Below are 20,755 nucleotides of genomic sequence, written 5' to 3' on the forward strand. Positions count from 1 at the left end.
ACCACAAGAATATTGTTATTTTAATATGATATGAATGAGAAACCTAGAAACCTACGAAACTTAGCAAGTATAATTAATAATTTAATTGTTTTAAAAAAACGCGTCGAAAGGAGTGAGAATAAATATTCTAAATAAAGGTTTGAAAAAAGGTCTTTAGCGCATTGGAAGCAAAATCTCAATTATAAAAAGAAAATTATCTGGTAAAAGTCAGAAAAATGTTTTTCTTAAATGTATCTATGCTTAACAGTTTGGACAACTTTTTAACATTCAGTACATTTTATACATTTGTGAATGTATGTCGTACTTATTAGATGAAAATAGTTTGAACATTTTTATAAAATTCAAGAAATTTATCCTTTAATTTTAAGTTTGAACTTCCTCATTAAACTAATCTTTTACTAATTCCAAATGTTGATTCTGAAACGAGTTCTAAAGATTAAAAAATCTCATTTAATCCATCAGTTGAATTTAGAAAAAAAATGTATAAATAACATTTTTGCAATTTCTACTTTGGTTTTGGTTTATTTTTGCAAACATTTTCGCGCAGTGTCAAAATTGGGCATAGTGTAAAAAAGCAAAATGTTTAAATAAACAATTTCGAAATTTGTAAAACTTGCAAGATTTATATGGATTTATATGGAACTTTTAAAAGTTCAAAACCCCTCAAAAACGAACCAAACTTTTAAATGCAATGTATTTTAAGAAAAAAAAACTAAATTTTATGATATTTCTCAAAAATTTAAAAATGTTTGAATGATGAATATTTCCTGAGTAAGTTCAAGCAATCAATAATGCTGAAGAGAACTTCGTGGGATGGAGATTCAGGAATTGTACCAGACACTTGACAGTAAACATGTACATTTTATATTTTCAATGCGTTCAACTGCAGCATTGCACAAAACCTCGTGAGATAAAGATTGAAAAATTGTACCAAAAAAATAGACATATTAACTGTGGAATAGGAAGCGACTTTTAGACTCAAGTTTTGATTATAAACCATCCATCCATTTTATTTAATTAGTGATTGTTAAAACTAGCAGTAAATTTGCTTTATGAAAATATCAAAACCATTTAAGATTGCTTAGAAGTCGAGCCTCTAATTCCATAGTTTTATGGGTCCTACTGTAACTTATTTTCTATACATATAAAAAAGTAAATTTTGAGCATTTTTTCACACAATCTTTCTCTTTTAATTGTATTTTTTTTAAATGTTTAGACCATGAAGTATCGAAATGTTTTCAAAGTTTTTATTTCGTTTTTAAAGATGAAAATTTTCTATATGGTCAGTTTATCATCTATGTTTTCCCAGTAAAAACCTGAATATTTATGAATGAAGATTAAATCAGTAAAAACCTGAATATTTATGAATGAAGATTAAGGATGAGATTGTTCATTGTTCCTTAAATTTGTGTTCGACCTACGGTGGCAGGCGGTTATAGCATTATAATGAAGACCACTTTTTTATTCAAGTTTTAATTATTGACAAGCTTTTTTCGATTAACAAGTTTACAAGCAATTAAAGAGAAGCTTTTTCAATTGACAGCTTCTCTCTGTTCCCATGTTTTTGTGTATCCATGCTGTATAAAAGCTGAATATAAATCAAAATTAAAATCAAAAGTCTTCTTCATTATATTGATAAAATCGCCTACCACCGTTTCTAAATTGACCACAGACAGTTCGACATATCGAACAGACAGTTCGACATATCGAATTCTACATATCGAATACGACATATCGTATTCGAGTTTCCAATTTTTTCCATTTGGATTCATATGGGCCTTGCGGAAACTTTTCGGAAACGTTCAAGAATGATAACATAATACTTTTTTAAACTTTCGGAAAAAAGTTTACGGGACGATTATTCTTGTTCTATTCCATATGCAATAATCGTCTTTTTTTAAAACAATCTGTAAAATTTGGCCATAGTTGCATGGAGGGGTTATAAAAGTTTATAACCCCTCCGTGCAGTTTTAAATATTTTGTGAAAAAGTCCATTTTATTCCGTTTTAACCCATTTATTTTTTATTCCAGAAGAAAAGAGAATGGGCCGACTAAATGGGGAGGGGGGAATAAAACCTGGCGTATTACCCTTTAAACCACTTTTTAACTATCAAATAAGTTAAACCTATAGCCCCTGAAGTTACCTCTATAGCCCCTGAAGTTAACTCTGTAGGGGGACTACAAATCTTCCTTTCTATAACCTATGTCGATAAATTAGGGTTTTGTACGAAATTTTTTTTTAATAATTTTGTACAATTAAAAGTGAAAATATTTTTGTCTGAAGAAAAACAAAAATTACCGTTGTGTTGAACCATATCAGACACAGAACCGTTCCCAAAATCAGTCTAAAAACCAAGAAAAAAAATCATCATGGTTGCTGGATTGTTAAGTAGATAAAACTGAATAATACGAAAATACCTGCCCTGAAATCTGCCAAGTCGGCTTAATAACTGGTATTCCTGTTTTTATTTTTGACGGACGCTATTTTTTCAGGGACTATAAATTTTCTTTGTATAAATCTGACCGAAAAAGAATAATTTCTTTTGTGTATTGTCCCGTTTCCGGTATATCTGTATGTATAGTGTACTGTACAACTTTTAGCTTCCTAAAGTCGGTGCGGTACTTTAAATTAACCAGAGTCTACGGTTTCTTGCAAATCATTAAATAAAAAATATATTACCGCATGACCGATTTTGTACAGTGTACAGTACATATATGAACGTGTACGTGAGGGACCAGGTAGAACTCTTCATGTACCTGGTCTAAATGATGATCATTTACCTGGTATATTAGATGATCATGTTCTTCATGTACCTGGTCTATATGATGATAATGTACTCCATGTACCTGGTCTATATGATGATCGGGTTCTCCATGTACCTGATCTATATGATGATCCTGTACTCCATGTACCTGGTCTATATGATGATCATGTTCTCAATATACCTGGTCTACATGATGATCATGTTCTCCATGTGTACCTGGTCTATATGATGATCATGTTCTCCATGTACCTGGCCTATATGATGATCATGGACTCCATGTACCTGGTCTATATGATGATCATGTACTCCATGTACCTGGTCTATATGATGATCATTTACTCCATGTACCTGGTCTAAATGATGATCATGTACAAGATGATGAATACTCTCCCCCGCCCAGAGCAGGCCAACAACGAGGAACAGTTTCATGTACAGTTTCTAGAATAGTTCATGTACAGTTTCTAGAATAGTTCATGTACAGTTTCTAGAATAGTTCATGTACAGTTTCTAGGATAGTTCATGTACAGTTTATAAAGTAGTTTATGTATAGTTTCTAGAATATTTCATGTACAGTTTCTAGGATAGTTCATGTACAGTTTATAAAGTAGTTTATGTACAGTTTCTAGAATAGTTCATGAAGAGTTTCTAAAGTAGTTTAGTTTATAGAATAGTTCATGTACAGTTTCTAGAATAGTTCATGTCAGTTTATAGAATAGTTCATGTACAGTTTCTAGGATAGTTCATGTATAGTTTATAGAATAGTTCATGTACAGTTTCTAGGATAGTTCATGTACAGCTTCTAGAATAGTTCATGTACAGTTTCTAGGATAGTTCATGTACAGTTTCTAGAAAAGTTCATGTACAGTTTCTAGAATAGCTCATGTACAGTTTCTAGGATAGTTCATGTACAGTTTCTAGGATAGTTCATATAGAATATTTCATGTACAGTTTCTAGAACAATTCATGTACAGTTTTTTTAATAGTTCATGTACAGTGTCTAGAATAGTTTACGTACAGTGTCTAAAATAGTTTATGTACAATTTCTAGAATAGTTTATGTACAATTTCATGGACAGTTGCTAGAATAGTTCATGTAGTGTTTATAGAATAGTTCATGTACAGTTTACAGAGTAGTTTATGTAAAGTTTAAAGAGTAGTCCATGTACAGTTTCTAGAATAACAAATTACTCTAGATAAAACCTGGCGTATTACCCTTTAAACCACTTTTTAACTATCAAATAAGTTAAACCTATAGCCCCTGAAGTTACCTCTATAGCCCCTGAAGTTACCTCTATAGCCCCTGAAGTTACCTCTATAGCCCCTGAAGTTACCTCTATAGCCCTTGAAGTTAACTTGAAACCCCCTGAAGTTAACTCTATAGTCCCTGAAGTTACCTATATAGCCCCTGAAGTTAACTCTACAGCAACTAAAATTATAGCCCCCGAAATTAACTATATATCCCCTAAAGTTACCTGTATAGCCCCGAAAGTTACCTATATAGCCCCGAAAGTTACCTCTATAGCCCCTGAAGTTAACTCTGTAGCCCCTGAGGTTACCTAACAATAACTTAATAGTAGCTTACCAGTTGTTCTTTGGTTTTCTGAGTTATCCTGTTCCCTTCTTTTCCTTTCTTGTCACTCCTTAAATAAACATCCTTGGTCAATTAATCTGTTCCATTTTTCCTTTTCCTGACACTCCTTAAATATACATCCTTGGACATTTTATCCTGTTCCCTTCTTTTCCTTTCTTGTCACTTCGTAAATATAAATTCTTGGTTAACTATCCTGTTCCATTTTTTCCTTTTCTTGACACCCCTTAAATATACATCCTTGGTTAATTATCCTGTTCCTTTATTTTCATTTCTTGACACTCCTTAAATATACATTCTTGGTTAACTATCCTGTTCCCTTCTTTTCCTTTATTTTCACTCCTTAAATTTACATCCTTGGTCAATTAATCTGTTCCATTTTTCCATTTCTTGTCACTCCTTAAATAAACATCCTTGGACAATTATCCTGTTCCCTTCTTTTCATTTCTTGACACTCCTTAAATATTAATCCTTTCATAGTTAATGATTGTGCTCTATGTTCAATCATTTGCTTTATGTCATACTCTCAACACAATATTTACTTGCACTTGAAGTAATTTTCTCTGTCAGCTTTTATCGACGCACAGTGCTCCAAATCGATCCTAAAGGTGAACGTGTACTTTTTAATTCTAACCTACCATATTATTATACATGCTTTGCAGACGGTACTCCATTTGTATAAGAAATATTCAGAATAGGTTATTGTATACGCGGTAGTTGTACATCAGACAAATATTTCTTATTCAAATGGTGTACCCGTCTGCAAAGCATATGTATAATCATATGGTAGGGCGGGCCGGGTCAATTGTATCTCCCTTCTATTCCAAACTCCTTGTTACCTACCTAAAAAAATACAGAAAATAGACAAACATCGTTCAGGCCTAAATACACAAAAAAACCAATTTGACTAAAATACAAAAACAAAAACTAAGATAATTAGTTTGTTTAAATGTCTGAGTCTGGATTTATAAATATACCTAAAGGATATTTTTATATATCCCCAATATAAGCAGGTCTACTATATAACCAGCCTAGGGGTATTGAATGGACTGTGACCATCTAATTCTGAACCAATTCTAAACGGTCCCCTTAAACCTGTTTCTTTATAAGTGAGATATCGTAAATCCATGTATAGAAATAGTTATTGCATGGTAATTATCAATTTTCGAAAAGAAGAATAAGTATATCTCAGCCTTTCTAGCTTAGATAAGGTGTTAGAGGATACCATTGTAAATCGGACAGTCTCCACTATAAACAATATACATAAATAGAGGTTCAGTAGGCATTTTCCAGAGGGGGAGGTTGAGGGCTGGGGGAGCGAGGGGTAGGTTGATGGGTGGACTAGGTATATGAGTATCTTTACCTTGTAGATGTCCGTATTCCTCTAGTTTTCACCTTACTGCAGGAAACATATTGAAAGACAAAATATTTTGAAATTTTTAAAAAGTTTTTATTTAATTTTTGTTGATTTAAGTTTTTAATTCTAGTTTCCAGCTTTCCTGATGAAAATAGATCCAACTATTATGATGAAAAGACATACATTGATGATCATCAGAACAAGGATAGGTATGTACAACAGGAGCCTGTACATAAATACAAGGATAGGTATGTACAACATTAGCCTTTACATAAATACAAGGATAGGTATGTACAGCAGGAGTCTGTACATAAATACAAGGAAAGGTATGTACAACAAGAGCCGGTACATACATGCAAGCATAGGTATGTACAGTAGGAGCCTGTACATAAATACAAGGACAGGTAAAAGTATGCACAACAGTAGCCTGTACATAAATACAAGGTATGAACAATAAGATCCTGTACATAAATACAAGAATAGGTATGTAAAGCAGGAGCCTGTACATCATAAATACAAACATAAGTATGTACAACAAGAGCCTGTACATAAATATAAGGATAGACATGTACAACAGGAGCCTGTACATAAATGAAAGGATGGGTATGTAAAGCAGTAGCCTGTACATAAATACAAGGATAGGTATGTACAGCAGTAGCCTGTACATAAGTACAAGGATAGGTATGTATAACAGGAATCTGTTCATAAATAAAAGGATAGGTATTTACAATAGGAGTCTGTACATAAATACAAGAAAGGTATTTATAAAAAAAACCTGTACATACATACAAGGATAGATATGTACAGCAGAGCCTGTACATAAATATAAGGATAGGTATGTACAGCAGTATCCTGTAAATCAATACAAGAATAGGTATTTACAACAGAAACCTGTACATAAATACAAGGATAGGTATGCACAACAGGAGCCTGTACATAAAACAAGAAAGGTATGTAAAACAGTAGCCTGTACATAAATACAAGAATAAGTATGTACAATAGGAACCTGTACATAAAACAAGAAAGGTATGTAAAACAGTAGCCTGTACATAAATACAAGGATACGTATGTACATTGGGTACATAAGGAATTATACCTGATTCTATCTCCGGCTCTGGCAACAAAACATTCACCTAAAATTTGGTTCATTTTTAACCATGAATACATTTATAGCACATAGGTTTTTTTTTATTTGTGATATTGTTTAAAATCATTGTTATTGTTTTTTCATTTAATCTGGGATTTAATGAATTGATCAACCATGTAACTATTATTGTTGGTTCAATTTACCCTGAAGTTAATTTTTTTTTAACTATTGTACAGTGATGATCAGAAAATAAAGAAGACATTATAAAGAAGACATATAAAGAAGACATTAAAGCAATACTTAAGTACATTTTATGTTGTTATAAAGCAAATAGCTTTACTAGTAAGTTATTAAATCACTTATTAAATGAAATGGCTCTGTTTCTACTGCATAATTGCTGTGCCTCATGTTCATTGGACTATTTAAAGTCATAACTTGAGTCTTGAAGTCGTCTTCCTATTCCAGAGTGCCGAGTTCTGTTTCAGCCAATAGATTAATGAACCCGGTAACTCCGGCGCTCTGATTGGTTGGAATTCTTGTACTCTTGTCTGCATCAGCTGACTCCACATTTGGTGTGTTCAACATTTTTAATTTAAAATCAGTATTAAGGATTTGAGCCAGTGAGCACTGGATAACTTGTTGAAGGTAGTTCAGCTACCTCTTTTCAATGAATGACTGAGCCAGCGGTTTAATACGTCACAACACTGCGCTGACTAAAGCATGTTTTCTAGCTTTAATATTTCTGGAGTGTTTGATAAAAATGCTGGACTCACAGCGAACAAAAATATGCTAAAATCAAAATTTCACAATTACTCCTTTCAAATTAAACTAAAGCTAGAACAATCATTTTATAGATAATATGTCTAGGACTACACTATGTCGAGTGATTTTGTAAGTTATCACCAAAGTCGGTTTTGAAAATTGATGCACAATTTTTATGACTGTGTGGGCCCCTAATCCTAAATGAAACAAACCTTGAAAATGTCCAACCCTTGGATTTAGTTTTGAAGATTCTGGTAGATAAACTTGGAACAAAAACAGAGCAATAGTTCCTAAATATATAATTGTTTTTATTTAGTTTTTATATTCTTAGACATATTTTTTTTCTTTTACATTTATATTATAATTCTCATGTTTTTGTTATTACAAATCGTTTAGTTTTCTATAATTGATATCATTATTAATATTACTATTTTTATCATTGTTTATACTATTATTATTAATTATCATTTTTAAAATGTTATATTATTAATTATTATTGAACATTATCAAAAATCGATTTGAATTTAAAATTCTATTTCTAATTTATTAACATTGTTTAAAACATTGTTGAGAAACCACAATTGAAAATAACCAAATTTTTAAAGAGAACTGAGAAATCATGGATATCTTATTTAATTCGGTCAGACAAAATATATTATTTTTATCATTATTATTATTATTTCATACTTGTTTACCTACAACTGGAACACCCCATGAAATAATACTGAAAATATATTAAAATATATTATTTTTTTTTCTTTACTTAAAATCTTTTTTCATTTTCGCGAACATATTTAGAAAAAAAACAAATGAATATATTTTTTTCCTGTAAATGAGGAATTTTTTGTTTTCAGTTTCATGGACAGGTATTTTAGCCCTAAGTCAAACAGGAAATATATCAAACTAAACTAATTAAAATGCATCAATATTAATTTTGCTTTAAAGCGGTTGAACCGATTGGGCCCAATTTTTTTCTGAGACCTAACCATTAGTCATGGTCCCAGGGTAGGTTCATCATCAATCAGATTTGAAAAGTTTGCATCAAATTTAGATTTTCTTAAATTTTGGAAATGGGGGGGGGGGAAATATATTTTAAAAATTTACAAAAAGTGTGACAGAGTATCTAGCTGTATACTTTACTGCAAAAAATGATATTAAATACATTTTTTTAATCGGTTCACCGAAGGATTAATTAATGTAAAATGCTAAACATGTTTAAAAAAACTATGAATTTTTTTATTAAAAAGTTTGATATTTTCCTTGAAAAAGTCCAGCAAAGGTCAGCGCACATTGTTGTCATCCATACAATCATACAGAGTATCGAACAGTATCCTGTATACCCTACACCTATATATACATTTTTTAATAATCACATATTTTTTTAAAATTTTTTAAAATAATTTCTAGATATTTATTTGATTTCCCCAAAACGCAAATTTTTTTCTCCAGTTTTTCGTCTAAAATTCTAAAATATATGTGACTCAAATCACTCAAAAACTTAATAGAACTTCACAGAAATTAAATAAATTACAAAAAATGATCTTTGCACAGGCCTATATACTGTACCTATGCACAGTGGTATTGATATAGTATCCAAGGGTGTAGAATGATTGACAATTAGAAACAAGTAAACTAGTCCCATAGCCACCAAGTTACTAGAAAATTAACTTTTTTAAAACCTGCTTTTAGGAATTTTTGATAGTTTATAAAATTAAGAGATTTTTCATCTGTTTAACATTTTCATTCATACATTTATTTTTGGAAAAATAATGAAACAAATTTTGATCAAATTTTTATTTTTGTTTTTAAAAATAGTTTTTTTTTCCTGATAATAATTTTGCCGTGAAGGTTCTGTAAATCTGGTAGAATCAAGTAAACTAAACAAAAATAAATTAAATATTTACATAGATCAAATTTTTTTAAATATTAACTATCATTTTCTTAAATGGCCTTCAAAGTCAGATCTTGTGTTGTGAATTTCGGGATCATTGGATATTAAGATCATAAGATCAAGCTCAACATAATTTTCTGACAATTATTCCACTTTGTTCCCAAGTTATTTGTAAAGTCCTGAAGGTAAGATATAGGAGTTGTGTACATTTTACTGTGACGAATTAGAAGAGCTCAGATACTGGTTTTAATTATTTACAACAACTTTACAGGGAAATTAAGGGAATGTCACATTTTGCAGGCAAAATTGGTCGAGGGAACCTGTGATTAAGTAAAATTATCAATTTCCCGAAAAGTAGTTGTACACAATTTTTAGATGAAAATGCGCGAATTTTTCACGAAAACTTCACAGAGCAGGTCGTTACTCTAACCTTTCTCCGAGGTCGTTATTTTACTTATTTGTCCCAAGGGACGTAAAGTAACTCCTCATACGTCCTCATACATTACAGTCAAATGTGCATTATAATTCTTACCCTTCGCGTGTCTAATGTAAATGAAATATAAAAATAATTATATCTTAAAATAATATATAAAGTATTTACCTACTAATGTTGCAAAAATTGCAAGTAGACTAATACTAATTAGAACAATATGAATCAGTCTCATCATCCTAAACATTTTAAAACTTTATTTTTTCAAAAAATATTTATATTTTGAGTGATAAGCAAGATTTTTGATCAGATTATGGACGTAACGATAGTGATTGAAGTATATTTCTTAATATTTCCCGGATTTTCTGTTTCTGTCGTCATCCTAGAACATAAAGAAGACGACAGCTAGTTATTTTGATCAGTTTTTTTGAAGAATGAATAACATGAAATGTTCAAAAATTAATTTTCAGGTATAAGCTTATCTTTTATAAAAGTTGAAATTTTCAAACACCAAATTGTTTAAAAGATTAAAAACTAAAGAAAAATCTGAAATCTTTATAAATTAATTATAAAAGTTTCATCCTTTTTTTCTTCAATTAAGCTGTTGAATTTGTGGTTAATTTTCCCATTGAATTCAATGTAACAATGAGGTTTCCATTTTTTTTTAACAATTTTATCATGTTCATTCTTATTCTTTTGTACGATAAAGATTCTATTGTAAAAAATAAATTCTTCTTTAGAAAATTGATTTTATTACTTTAATTAAAAATTAATAAATTTTTTTTTACGTTTTAACTATTTATAAGATTGGTATTTTGGTTCACAGTGTTAAAAGTTTTTGGACAGAAATTTTCTCTTTTTCGATTAGATTTAGATTTAATTTGGTCCCGAGCTTTATATCTTCGAGATATAAATAAAATTTAAGTCCAAAAACTTTAAAGTACGTCGTGCCAAAATAACAGTACTATAAGTAATTTTTTTAAACGTTTGTGTACTTGTCTTATTTCAATTTCTAGATAAAATAAGCTTTGAAACAAAGCAGAAGTAAAAAAAATAAAGTTGATTTCAATTTTATTTTCATTTCAATTGGAAAAAATTATTTTGGAAATATCTTACATTTTTTGGAGAAAAAATTCGGGAACCAATCAAAACTTTATAGCACACGTGCTATATTGTATACAGCTAATTTAACTTTATAGTACAATGATTACTTTATAGCACGTTCATTATAATATCTACGATGAAGTGAGTAAGAATGATAAAGTACACAATAGTTTTATAAAAAATATTTAAGTTTGACTTATATCTAGAATAATTCTGATAAATCAGATATTTCTTTTATTACAATACAGTTACTGCACTTATAAAATAAATAAACTCTCCATCTAAAATGTTAATTATTTTTATTTTAAAAAATAAAGCTTTCGGTACATACTGCAGTACTATATCACCGTACTGCAGTACTATATCACCGTACTGCAGTACTATATCACCGTACTGCAGTACTTTGACCGAATAAATAGTGGATTTTAGCGAAGAATAATTACCTCCTATTCTCCCAAGCAGGATCAGCTAAATATTTCTTTTCTTCTTCAACCTCTGCTACACATCTGCACAATAAAAATAAAAATTTTAGTTAATATTTAGGTGGTTATTAGATGCTTTTCAGGGGTTTTATGTGATTTTTTAATGGAGGTTTTTATGTTGTTTTTATTGGTGGGTTATTATGTGGGTTTTAGGTGAAGTTTAATGGGGTTGTTAGGTGGTTGTTAGGTGTTTGTTAGGAGGTTGTTAGGTGGTTGTTAGGTGGTTGTTAGGTAGTTGTTAGGTGGTTGTTAGGAGGTTGTTAGGAGGTTGGTTAGGTGGTTTTTAGGTGGTTGTATGGAGGTTGTTAGGTGGTTTTTAGGTGGTCGTTAGGAGGTTGTTAGGCGGTTGTTAGGTGGTTGTTAGGAGGCTGTTAGGTGGTTGTTAGGAGGTTGTTAGGAGGTTGTTAGGTGGTTTTTAGGTGGTTGTTAGGAGGTTGTTAGGTGGTTTTTAGGTGGTTGTTAGGAGGTTATTAGGTGGTTTTTAGGCGGTTGTTAGGAGGTTGTTAGGTGGTTGTTAGGTGGTTGTTAGGAGGTTGTTAGGTGATTTTTAGGTGGTTGTTAGGAGGTTGTTAGGTGGTTGTTAGGAGGTTTTTAGGTGGGTGTTAGGTGGTTGTTAGGTGGTTGTTAAGTGGTTGTTAAGTGGTCGTTAGATGGTTTTTAGGTGGTTGTTAGGAGGTTGTTAGGTTGGTTTTAAAGTAGGGTTTAGCTTATAATTAGATGGTTTTTATCTTACTTTTAGATAATTTTTAGTTGGACTTTAGGTGGTTTCAAGGTGGTTTCAAAGTGGTTTCAAGGTGATTATTTACAGTGTTTGTTTTATGGTTTTAGTATTTATAATTCAAAATTTAAAAAGCCTAACAAGCATTTTTTCTCTCTGGAACACACGGGGGGGGGGGGCATCGCCCCAATTTTCCAGGAGCACCTCCCCTTTTCCCTCCCCCCCTGTTGGTAGCAGGTTAAATCCAAAAGGGACCAAATCTATATACGCGGAATATAATAGAGGCCGGCTACAAATATTCATTTAAAATAAAGATAAAGTTTTCCATGTTATGTTTAATAAAGATTTAGGTGCAAGCAATATATTTTGATTTATTTGACAAATATGGCCGCAATAGAATAAAAAGTAATAAATCTTACGATTTTCTGATCTATTGAGAAAATACAAAAAAAAACAGCCATTGAGAAAAATATGAAAACATTTTTTATCATACAATTTAAAAGCTAATATGTAATGTAATGTAAAAATGCAAAAACCCATATTTTCAACAAAAAATTACATCTATTGAAAAAAGTATAAAAAAACATTTATTGGAAATGTCCAGCAGTCTTAGAAATAATTATAAAATTTTTTTAAAAAGTTTCGAATTTCGAATTATTAACCTACCTGACTAAAAATAGTTCTCTAGTTCCGTTTCCAGTATCATAAGTGTCAGTGCAGTACACATCAGTTATCTAGATAGTACAATTGTAACAACAGTACACATCAATTATCTAAATAGTACAATGGTAAAAACATTACACATCAGTTATCTAAATAGTACAATGGTAAAAACATTACACATCAGTCATCTAAATAGTACAATTGTAACAACAGTACACATCAGTTATCTAAATAGTACATATGTAACAACAGTACACATCAGTTATCTAAATAGTACAATTGTAACAACAGTACACATCAGTTATCTAAATAGTACAATTGTAACAACAGTACACATCAGTTATCTAAATAATACGTAACAACAGTACACATCAGTTATCTAAATAATACAATTGTAACAATGATTGTCGTCTTCATTTCCTCCTTTAGTCTAAAAGCTGGGAAAGGTTATGTTTTTGGTCTTTACAGACTTTTAGATTTAACAATACTTTTTATAAAGGGACTGATATCTTCTTTACAACTCTTGAATGAAACCCTAATCTGATCAAATATGATCGTATAAGCAAGAAATGCGCAAGTCACTTTTGCCGAGAAACCTTGGTCAGACAAAGCTTTTAAGGGTATTGTTGTCATCTTTGTATAGAGCAAGGTTGTATAATAAGGTTTTGTCCTCTTTGCATAGAGCAAGGTTGTATAAAAAGGTTTTGTCCTCTTTGCATAGAGCAAGGTTGTATAATAAGGTTTTGTCCTCTTTGCATTGAGCAAAGTTGTATAATAAGGTCTTGTCATCTTTGCATAGAGCAAGGTTGAATAATAAGGTTTTGTCCTCTTTCCATAGAGCAAGGTAGTATAATAAGGTTTTGTCATCTTTGCATTGAGCAAGGTTGTATAGTAAGGTTTTGTCCTCTTTGCATAGAGCAAGGTTGTATAATAAGGTTTTGTCATCTTTGCATTGAGCAAGGTTGTATAATAAGGTTTTGTCCTCTTTGCATAGAGCAAGGTAGTATAATAAGGTTTTGTCATCTTTGCATTGAGCAAGGTTGTATAGTAAGGTTTTGTCCTCTTTGCATAGAGCAAGGTTGTATAATAAGGTTTTGTCATCTTTGCATAGAGCAAGGTTGAATAATAAGGTTTTGTCCTCTTTGCATAGAGCAAGGTTGTATAATAAGGTTTTGTCATCTTTGCATAGAGCAAGGTTGTATAATAAGGTTAGAACGCTCCAATGTATTAAAGTGACAACGCTGTTGATGAGAGGGGGGGGGAAGGATTTTCTCCGGTTGCCATCTGTAAAAACTCCTTCCCCCTCTCACAATCGACATTATCACTTCAGCTTCCGCCAATAATCAGTTACGTCATATTAGGATTTTGAGTGTCCAGTGTTATGAAGACGACATTGTTATTACAACCAGAGTATCTAATCTTAGTATACAAACTTAGCATAGAGGGTCACTTACAGTCCCTTGGAATAAGGAAAGAAGACGACATGCAATCATTTGTAGGAAAAATTACCACATATTTTAAAACAAAATTTGTTAGATGTCATTAAGTATAGTTTTGTTATAGTCTAGAGCAGAATTTTAGTCCAGTAACGTGAGCAAAGCCCGAAAAAACCTTGGTTTTAAGTTGCCAATTTTTTTAAAACCAATTACATTGCAATCTGTTTTAAGATAAAGTTTATGTAAAAAGATAATAAAGTTATGTATTTCTTGCGGCAAATTACGTAAAAAACGCAAGTTATTGGCGTAGGAAATGCTTAAAAAGTCCCAAAGTCTGATTCCCACTATACCGGTACAAGCTAAGTACTATAGCAGTTTTATAATTTGTTAATATTTACATTTTTATACTTTTCACAATTTAGAATTTAAATGTTTCTGTTTGAAAAGATATATATTGGCTAGGTAAAGGTGGGTTTACTGAAAGCCATATTTTGTTCAATTATAAAATGGAAAAGTTGTGTAGATGATGTGAATCTACAAATATTTATGCTTTTTAGTAAAATATTTGTCACCGCATTTCGTTATTAAATATGCAAATATGAATTGTAGCGTGTAGATACAAAAACATTATTCACAAAATCTAAAAGAATTGCGTTTTTACCACAAACCTAATGGCGTAGGCCTTAGAGAAACTTCAAGCTTTGAATTCTGATCTAGGATCTAGGATCTAGGATCAAGGGTATAGGATCTAGAATCTAGGATCTAGGATCTAGGATCTAGGATCTAGAATCTAGAATCTAGAATCTAGGATCTAGGATCTAGGATCTAGAATCTAGAATCTAGGATCTAGAATCTAGAATCTAGAATCTAGGATCTAGGATCTAGTATCAGAATCTAGGATCTAGGATCTAGGATCTAGGATCTAGGATCTAGGATATTTATACCTCGAACTCTAGATGATGTAAACTTCCATTGAGAAGAATATTAAACTCGTTTTCATTGAGAATATATACATCAGAGCACTCCCACCCGCGGGTACTATTCATTCATTAATTCATTATTTATTATTCATTATTTTTTAAGGTTATACTTCGGAACTCTCCCACCCACGAGTACTATTCATACATTTATTCATTCATTATTCATTAATTATTATTCATTGAGAATATTCATCCTAACACTCCCACTCACGATATTCATTCATTTATTCATTCATTATTCATTAATTATTATTAATTATTTATTGAGAATATATACATCAGAGCACTCCCACCCACGGGTACTATTCATTCATTAATTCATTTATTATTCATTATTTATTATTAATTATTTATTGAGAATATATACATCAGAGCACTCCCACCCACGGGTACTATTCATTCATCTATTCATTCATTATTAATTATTTATTGAGGATATACATCAGAGCACTCCCACCCATGGGTACTATTCATTCATTTATTCATTCATTATTAATTATTTATTGAGAATATACATCAGAGCACTCCCACCCACGGGTACTATTCATTCATCTATTCATTCATTATTAATTATTTATTGAGGATATACATCAGAGCACTCCCACCCATGGGTACTATTCATTCATTTATTCATTCATTATTAATTATTTATTGAGAATATACATCAGAGCACTCCCACCCACGGGTACGATTCATTCATTAATTCATTTATTATTCATTATTCATTGAGAATATACATCAGAGCACTCCCACCCACGGGTACTATTCATTCATTTATTCATTAATTATTCATTATTCATTGAGAATATATACATCAGAGCACTCCCACCCACGGGTACTATTCATTCATTAATTCATTCATTATTCATTATTTATTGATATATAGATATACATTAGAGCACTATCACCCACTATTCATACTTTCATTTGTTCAAGACGATCTTCAAGTAGTAAAATTGTCAGTTTTTCATTTTTCTTTTACATTTCTCTCAGTAAGTTATTTGCTATGTTACTCTTTTTATCATTTTTATACATTTTACAGGTTTATTTATCATTAATTATAATTGAAATTTATGAATTATTCCTGTGGTTGAGAGTTGAAAGAATATTGTAGAAATCTGTTTTTATCTTTATAACTTCATCTTGAAGAGATAAAACCTGTAATAAGATTAAATTAAAATTAAAATTTAAGAATTTCACATAAAGACTAGAATAAAAATCAGATAAAGTTAATTTTCATCTATTATGAAAATAATACAGAGGAACCAGAAAACTATAAAATAACTTTCCCCTTTTTTCTTTCTTTTTTCGTAAATTTTTCATATTTCATATTTTTATTCAACTACAAAGCACGAAATAATACAAATAAAATTTACTATGTAGTTTGGACCCGCCTAACCAGAGTTGGTTGTGTTGATTGGTTGGCCCATAAGCAAATAAGAATTGTAAATAAATAGATGGATGTACACTGTACAGTGTACATTTTAACAATATACAAAATATATAAAGCAGTAATAACTTTTTGTCAGATCATAACTCAAAAATTCCCCTGGACCAATTTGCATCATACGTTTCGTTTTATTGGGAAACCTGGTAAAACCACGGATACATTCTAAGTTAATAGGTTGATAAAAGATAGCGAAAATTTAGTTTCCAAGCAAAGCTGAGTTCCCAAGCTTGTTTCATGCAAAGAAAGAGGAAAATAATCGTTTTACAAGTGTATGACTAAATTTCTTTAATCTCTAGAATGATAAAAAATAAAAAATAATTGAAAAATGTTTAGAATAAAGAAATTGAGTCTTTGCCACAAACTCGAATTTTCTAATTTATCTTATTAACCTGATTGTGTAAACATTCGGTATTTCAAACATAGATTATTTGATCTACCTCTGATCCATTATAATTCCTTAGTTTACCTCTGATCCATTATAATTCCTTAGTTTACCTCTGATCCATTATAATTCCTTTGTTTACCTCTGATCCATTATATCCCTTAGTTTACCTCTGATCCATTATAATTCCTTTGTTTACCTCTGATCCATTATAATCCCTTAGTTTACCTCTTATCCATTATAATTCCTTTGTTTACCTCTGATCCATTAAAATCCCTTAGTTTACCTCTGATCCATTATAATTCCTTTGTTTACCTCTGATCCATTATAATTCCTTTATTTACCTCTGATCCATTATAATACCTTAGTTTACCTCTGATCCATTATAATTCCTTTGTTTACCTCTGATCCATTATAATCCCTTAGTTTACCTCTGATCCATTATAATCCCTTAGTTCACCTCTGATCCAATATAATTCCTTTGTTTACCTCTGATCCATTATAATAAGTTAGAATTAAAGATGTTGGTTTATAATCCATTTGCTCCTCCTCCACACATCCTAAACCTGAACCATATATAGTCAGTTAAACCTGAACCTGAACCTGAACCTGAAACTGAACCTGAACCAAATAATCAGTTAAACCTAAACCATACAATCAGTTAAACCTGAACCAAACAATCAGTTAAACCTGAACCAAACAATCTGTTAAACCTGGACCAAACAATCTGTTAAACCTGAACCATACAATCTGTTAAACCTGGACCAAACAATCAGTTAAACCTGAACCAAACAATCTGTTAAACCTGAACCAAACAATTAGTTAAGCCTGAACCATACAATCAGTTAAACCTGAACCAAACAATTTGTTAAACCTGAACCAAATAATCAGTTAAACCTAAACCATACAATCAGTTAAACCTGAACCAAACAATCAGTTAAACCTGAACCAAACAATCAGTTAAACCTGAACCATACAATCAGTTAAACCTGAACCAAACAATTTGTTAAACCTGAACCAAACAATCAGTTAAACCTGAACCATACAATCAGTTAAACCTGAATCAAACAATCTGTTAAACCTGAACCAAACAATTAGTTAAACCTGAACCATACAATCAGTTAAACCTGAACCAAACAATCAGTTAAACCTGGACCAAACAATTGAGATTTTAATAAAAAAATTACTTGTTGAAGATTTTAATAACAATTTACTTGTTAAAGATTTTAATAAAAATTTACTTGTTAAAGATTTTTATAAAAAAGATACTTGTAAAAGATTTTAATAAAATAATTACTGGTTAAAGATTTTAATAAAAATTTACTTGTTTAAGATTTTAATAAAAATTTACTTGTTTAAGATTTTAATAAAAAAAAGATTTTAATAAAATAATTACTTGTTAAAGATTTTTATAAAAATTTACTTATTAAAGATTTTAATAACAATTTACTTGTTAAAGATTTTTAATAAAAATTTACTTGTTAAAGATTTTGATAAAAATTTACTGTTAAAGATTTAATAACAATTTACTTGTTAAAGACTTTAATACAAAATTTACTTGTTAAAGATTTTAATAAAAAAAATTACTTGTTAAAGATTTTAATAAAAATTTACTTGTTAAAGATTTTAATAAAAATTTACTTGTTAAAGATTTTGATGAAAATTTACTTGTTAAAGATTTAAAAAATTACTTGTTAAAGATTTTGATAAAAATTACATGTTTAAGTTTTTTAAAAAAATTTTCTTGTTAAAGATTTTAATAAAAATTTACTTGTTAAAGAAAATCCAAACGGGCAGCATTTCTGAATACAAGTACTTTCCAGACATCCCAGGTTTCCAACTGAAAAGTATAAAATTTTTTTAAAAATTATTTAATTTTTGAAGTGTTGAAAATAGTGTAGTTGGTTTTGATCTGTTTCATCAAAATAAAAAAGGAAACGTCGCAAATTGTACTTTTACTAAGTGTTTTCAACCTTATTTTTCTCATTTAAAAAATACAATTTTTATCTTATCATTCATTTTAAAAGAAAATTTTAATTGAAATTTACATAGAATGATTCAAAATTCCGAAAAAAACATGTTTACCACTGAATTTAGTGTAAAATTTCAAAAGCTTTACAATCATGATTTTAGCAACTGTACCTCCTTCGCATTTGACGATTACAAGATGAAATATGTCGTCTTCAATTAGAAAATCCGCGCAGTCATAATATTCCCAATCCTCTAAATACTGACTTCCATTCTTTAGCTCCCCTACAAGATATCTAAAATACAGAAATCAATCAATTTAATAGGTTTACAATCCTCAATAGGTTTACATCCTCAGATAACAATATACAAGTTTTTTGTAAACCTATTGAATAAAAGAAGCGAAGTAATGAACAAGTGCAGGCACCAAGAGAAATTTCTACTTAGTAAATGTTACTAGACCTGAGGAGAAGTAAACAAGAGAAGAAACTTATGAACTGCCATTTCAAGAAGATTTTTTTTCAAAAAGATTTTTTCCAAAAAGATTTTTTAAGTAAAACAATATGTATCATTTTAAATGTGTAAAACAATTTTTATCATATTCTGCAAAAATCCATAAAATCATTGTAAAAAATGCTCCAGTATCAGTTTTATTCCAACTGATGATTGGGTTAGACCCATGAAACATTTTGTAGATATAATATATATATAATATAAATATATATATGTATACATGTATATATATCGAATATGTGTATCGAAACACAGTCCTTCTTTGCACCTTTCACTGTGAAACTTTAACTTGAAAATTTATAAAATAATTTACTTTCTCTTTAAATGATAAAAGATCATTGATGACTAGACTTATAGAAACGTTTTGACAGGTGGATCTTTAATATCAAATCAATTATTCTTTCTATAATCTTAAAAGACCTATGTTCAAGAAATGGCCGCCATGTAAGTTTCTCTGTACAATCAGGGGCGGCTAATGATATTTTCCAGAGGGAAGCGAAGTGCGACGAAATTCAGGCAACTGATGTTGTCATTTTCAGTAATCCTCTTTTATACAACGGAGAAAAAAATATGAAATAAAACATTTTTTAAGCTAGAAAAACGACTATATATTCCACAACATTGATCAAATAAATGTTAATAGGGTAACGTTGTAAATCGGACCCCCCCACCCTCTGTAAAATTTGAGTCTCCCAAAACTACAACGGCACCCAGCCTCTTTTAACTTTTTTGCGTCTAAGGTATTTTTTTAAAATAATTTATTTTAATAATTTTAATATTTGAAAGTTAATGAAAAAATGACCTGCCGTCCGTTGATAAAATATCGACTCTTTTCACTTCAACTTGTCCTAAACTAAAATATTAGTTTAATATTAAAAAATATTAATATAAAAAGTTTAATATTAAAAATCTGATAATTTATTGTTTAACTTTAACAATTTATCAATATATAAAGAACTGACAACTTCCAATTACAAAATGCTTGTCCATCAATAAAAAACTTTTCTTAAAAGTACGTTTGTTAAATTTTATTGCCTCATGACAATACAATTGTTAACCAAATCCCTGTATTATAATAAAGTGTTCCATAAATCTCTGTATTATAATAAAGTGTCCATAAATCCTTGTATTATAATAAAGTGTCCATAAATCTCTGTATTATTGTAAAGTGTCCATAAAT

General features: G+C 30.1%; 1 protein-coding gene across 2 annotated transcripts in view; it reads right to left on the reverse strand.

Moving 5' to 3' along the window:
* Positions 1–20,755, reverse strand: part of LOC111709926 (probable G-protein coupled receptor Mth-like 3) — a 31,292-nt gene that overhangs the window by 3,907 nt on the left and 6,630 nt on the right. The window contains exons 4-25 of one of the 2 annotated variants that reach the window (XM_023483871.1): positions 20,378–20,428; positions 19,237–19,358; positions 18,866–18,934; positions 17,584–17,660; positions 16,347–16,420; positions 15,227–15,320; positions 12,850–12,917; positions 11,427–11,489; positions 10,051–10,118; positions 9,384–9,435; positions 9,125–9,213; positions 8,818–8,905; positions 8,385–8,435; positions 8,254–8,282; positions 7,771–7,848; positions 6,806–6,842; positions 5,852–5,935; positions 5,716–5,751; positions 4,347–4,404; positions 3,114–3,203; positions 2,300–2,345; positions 768–840 (exon numbers count right to left, since the gene is read on the reverse strand). In XM_023483871.1, the coding sequence (XP_023339639.1) occupies positions 768–840; positions 2,300–2,345; positions 3,114–3,203; positions 4,347–4,404; positions 5,716–5,751; positions 5,852–5,935; positions 6,806–6,842; positions 7,771–7,848; positions 8,254–8,282; positions 8,385–8,435; positions 8,818–8,905; positions 9,125–9,213; positions 9,384–9,435; positions 10,051–10,118; positions 11,427–11,489; positions 12,850–12,917; positions 15,227–15,320; positions 16,347–16,420; positions 17,584–17,660; positions 18,866–18,934; positions 19,237–19,358; positions 20,378–20,428 (1,497 nt within the window). The remainder of the gene's footprint in view (positions 1–767; positions 841–2,299; positions 2,346–3,113; positions 3,204–4,346; positions 4,405–5,715; positions 5,752–5,851; positions 5,936–6,805; positions 6,843–7,770; positions 7,849–8,253; positions 8,283–8,384; positions 8,436–8,817; positions 8,906–9,124; positions 9,214–9,383; positions 9,436–10,050; positions 10,119–11,426; positions 11,490–12,849; positions 12,918–15,226; positions 15,321–16,346; positions 16,421–17,583; positions 17,661–18,865; positions 18,935–19,236; positions 19,359–20,377; positions 20,429–20,755) is intronic. The other variant, XM_023483872.1, reaches the window with a different exon arrangement.

The sequence above is a fragment of the Eurytemora carolleeae genome, unplaced genomic scaffold (assembly GCF_000591075.1).
Source record: "Eurytemora carolleeae unplaced genomic scaffold, Eaff_2.0 scaffold1016, whole genome shotgun sequence".
Taxonomy (NCBI): domain Eukaryota; kingdom Metazoa; phylum Arthropoda; class Copepoda; order Calanoida; family Temoridae; genus Eurytemora; species Eurytemora carolleeae.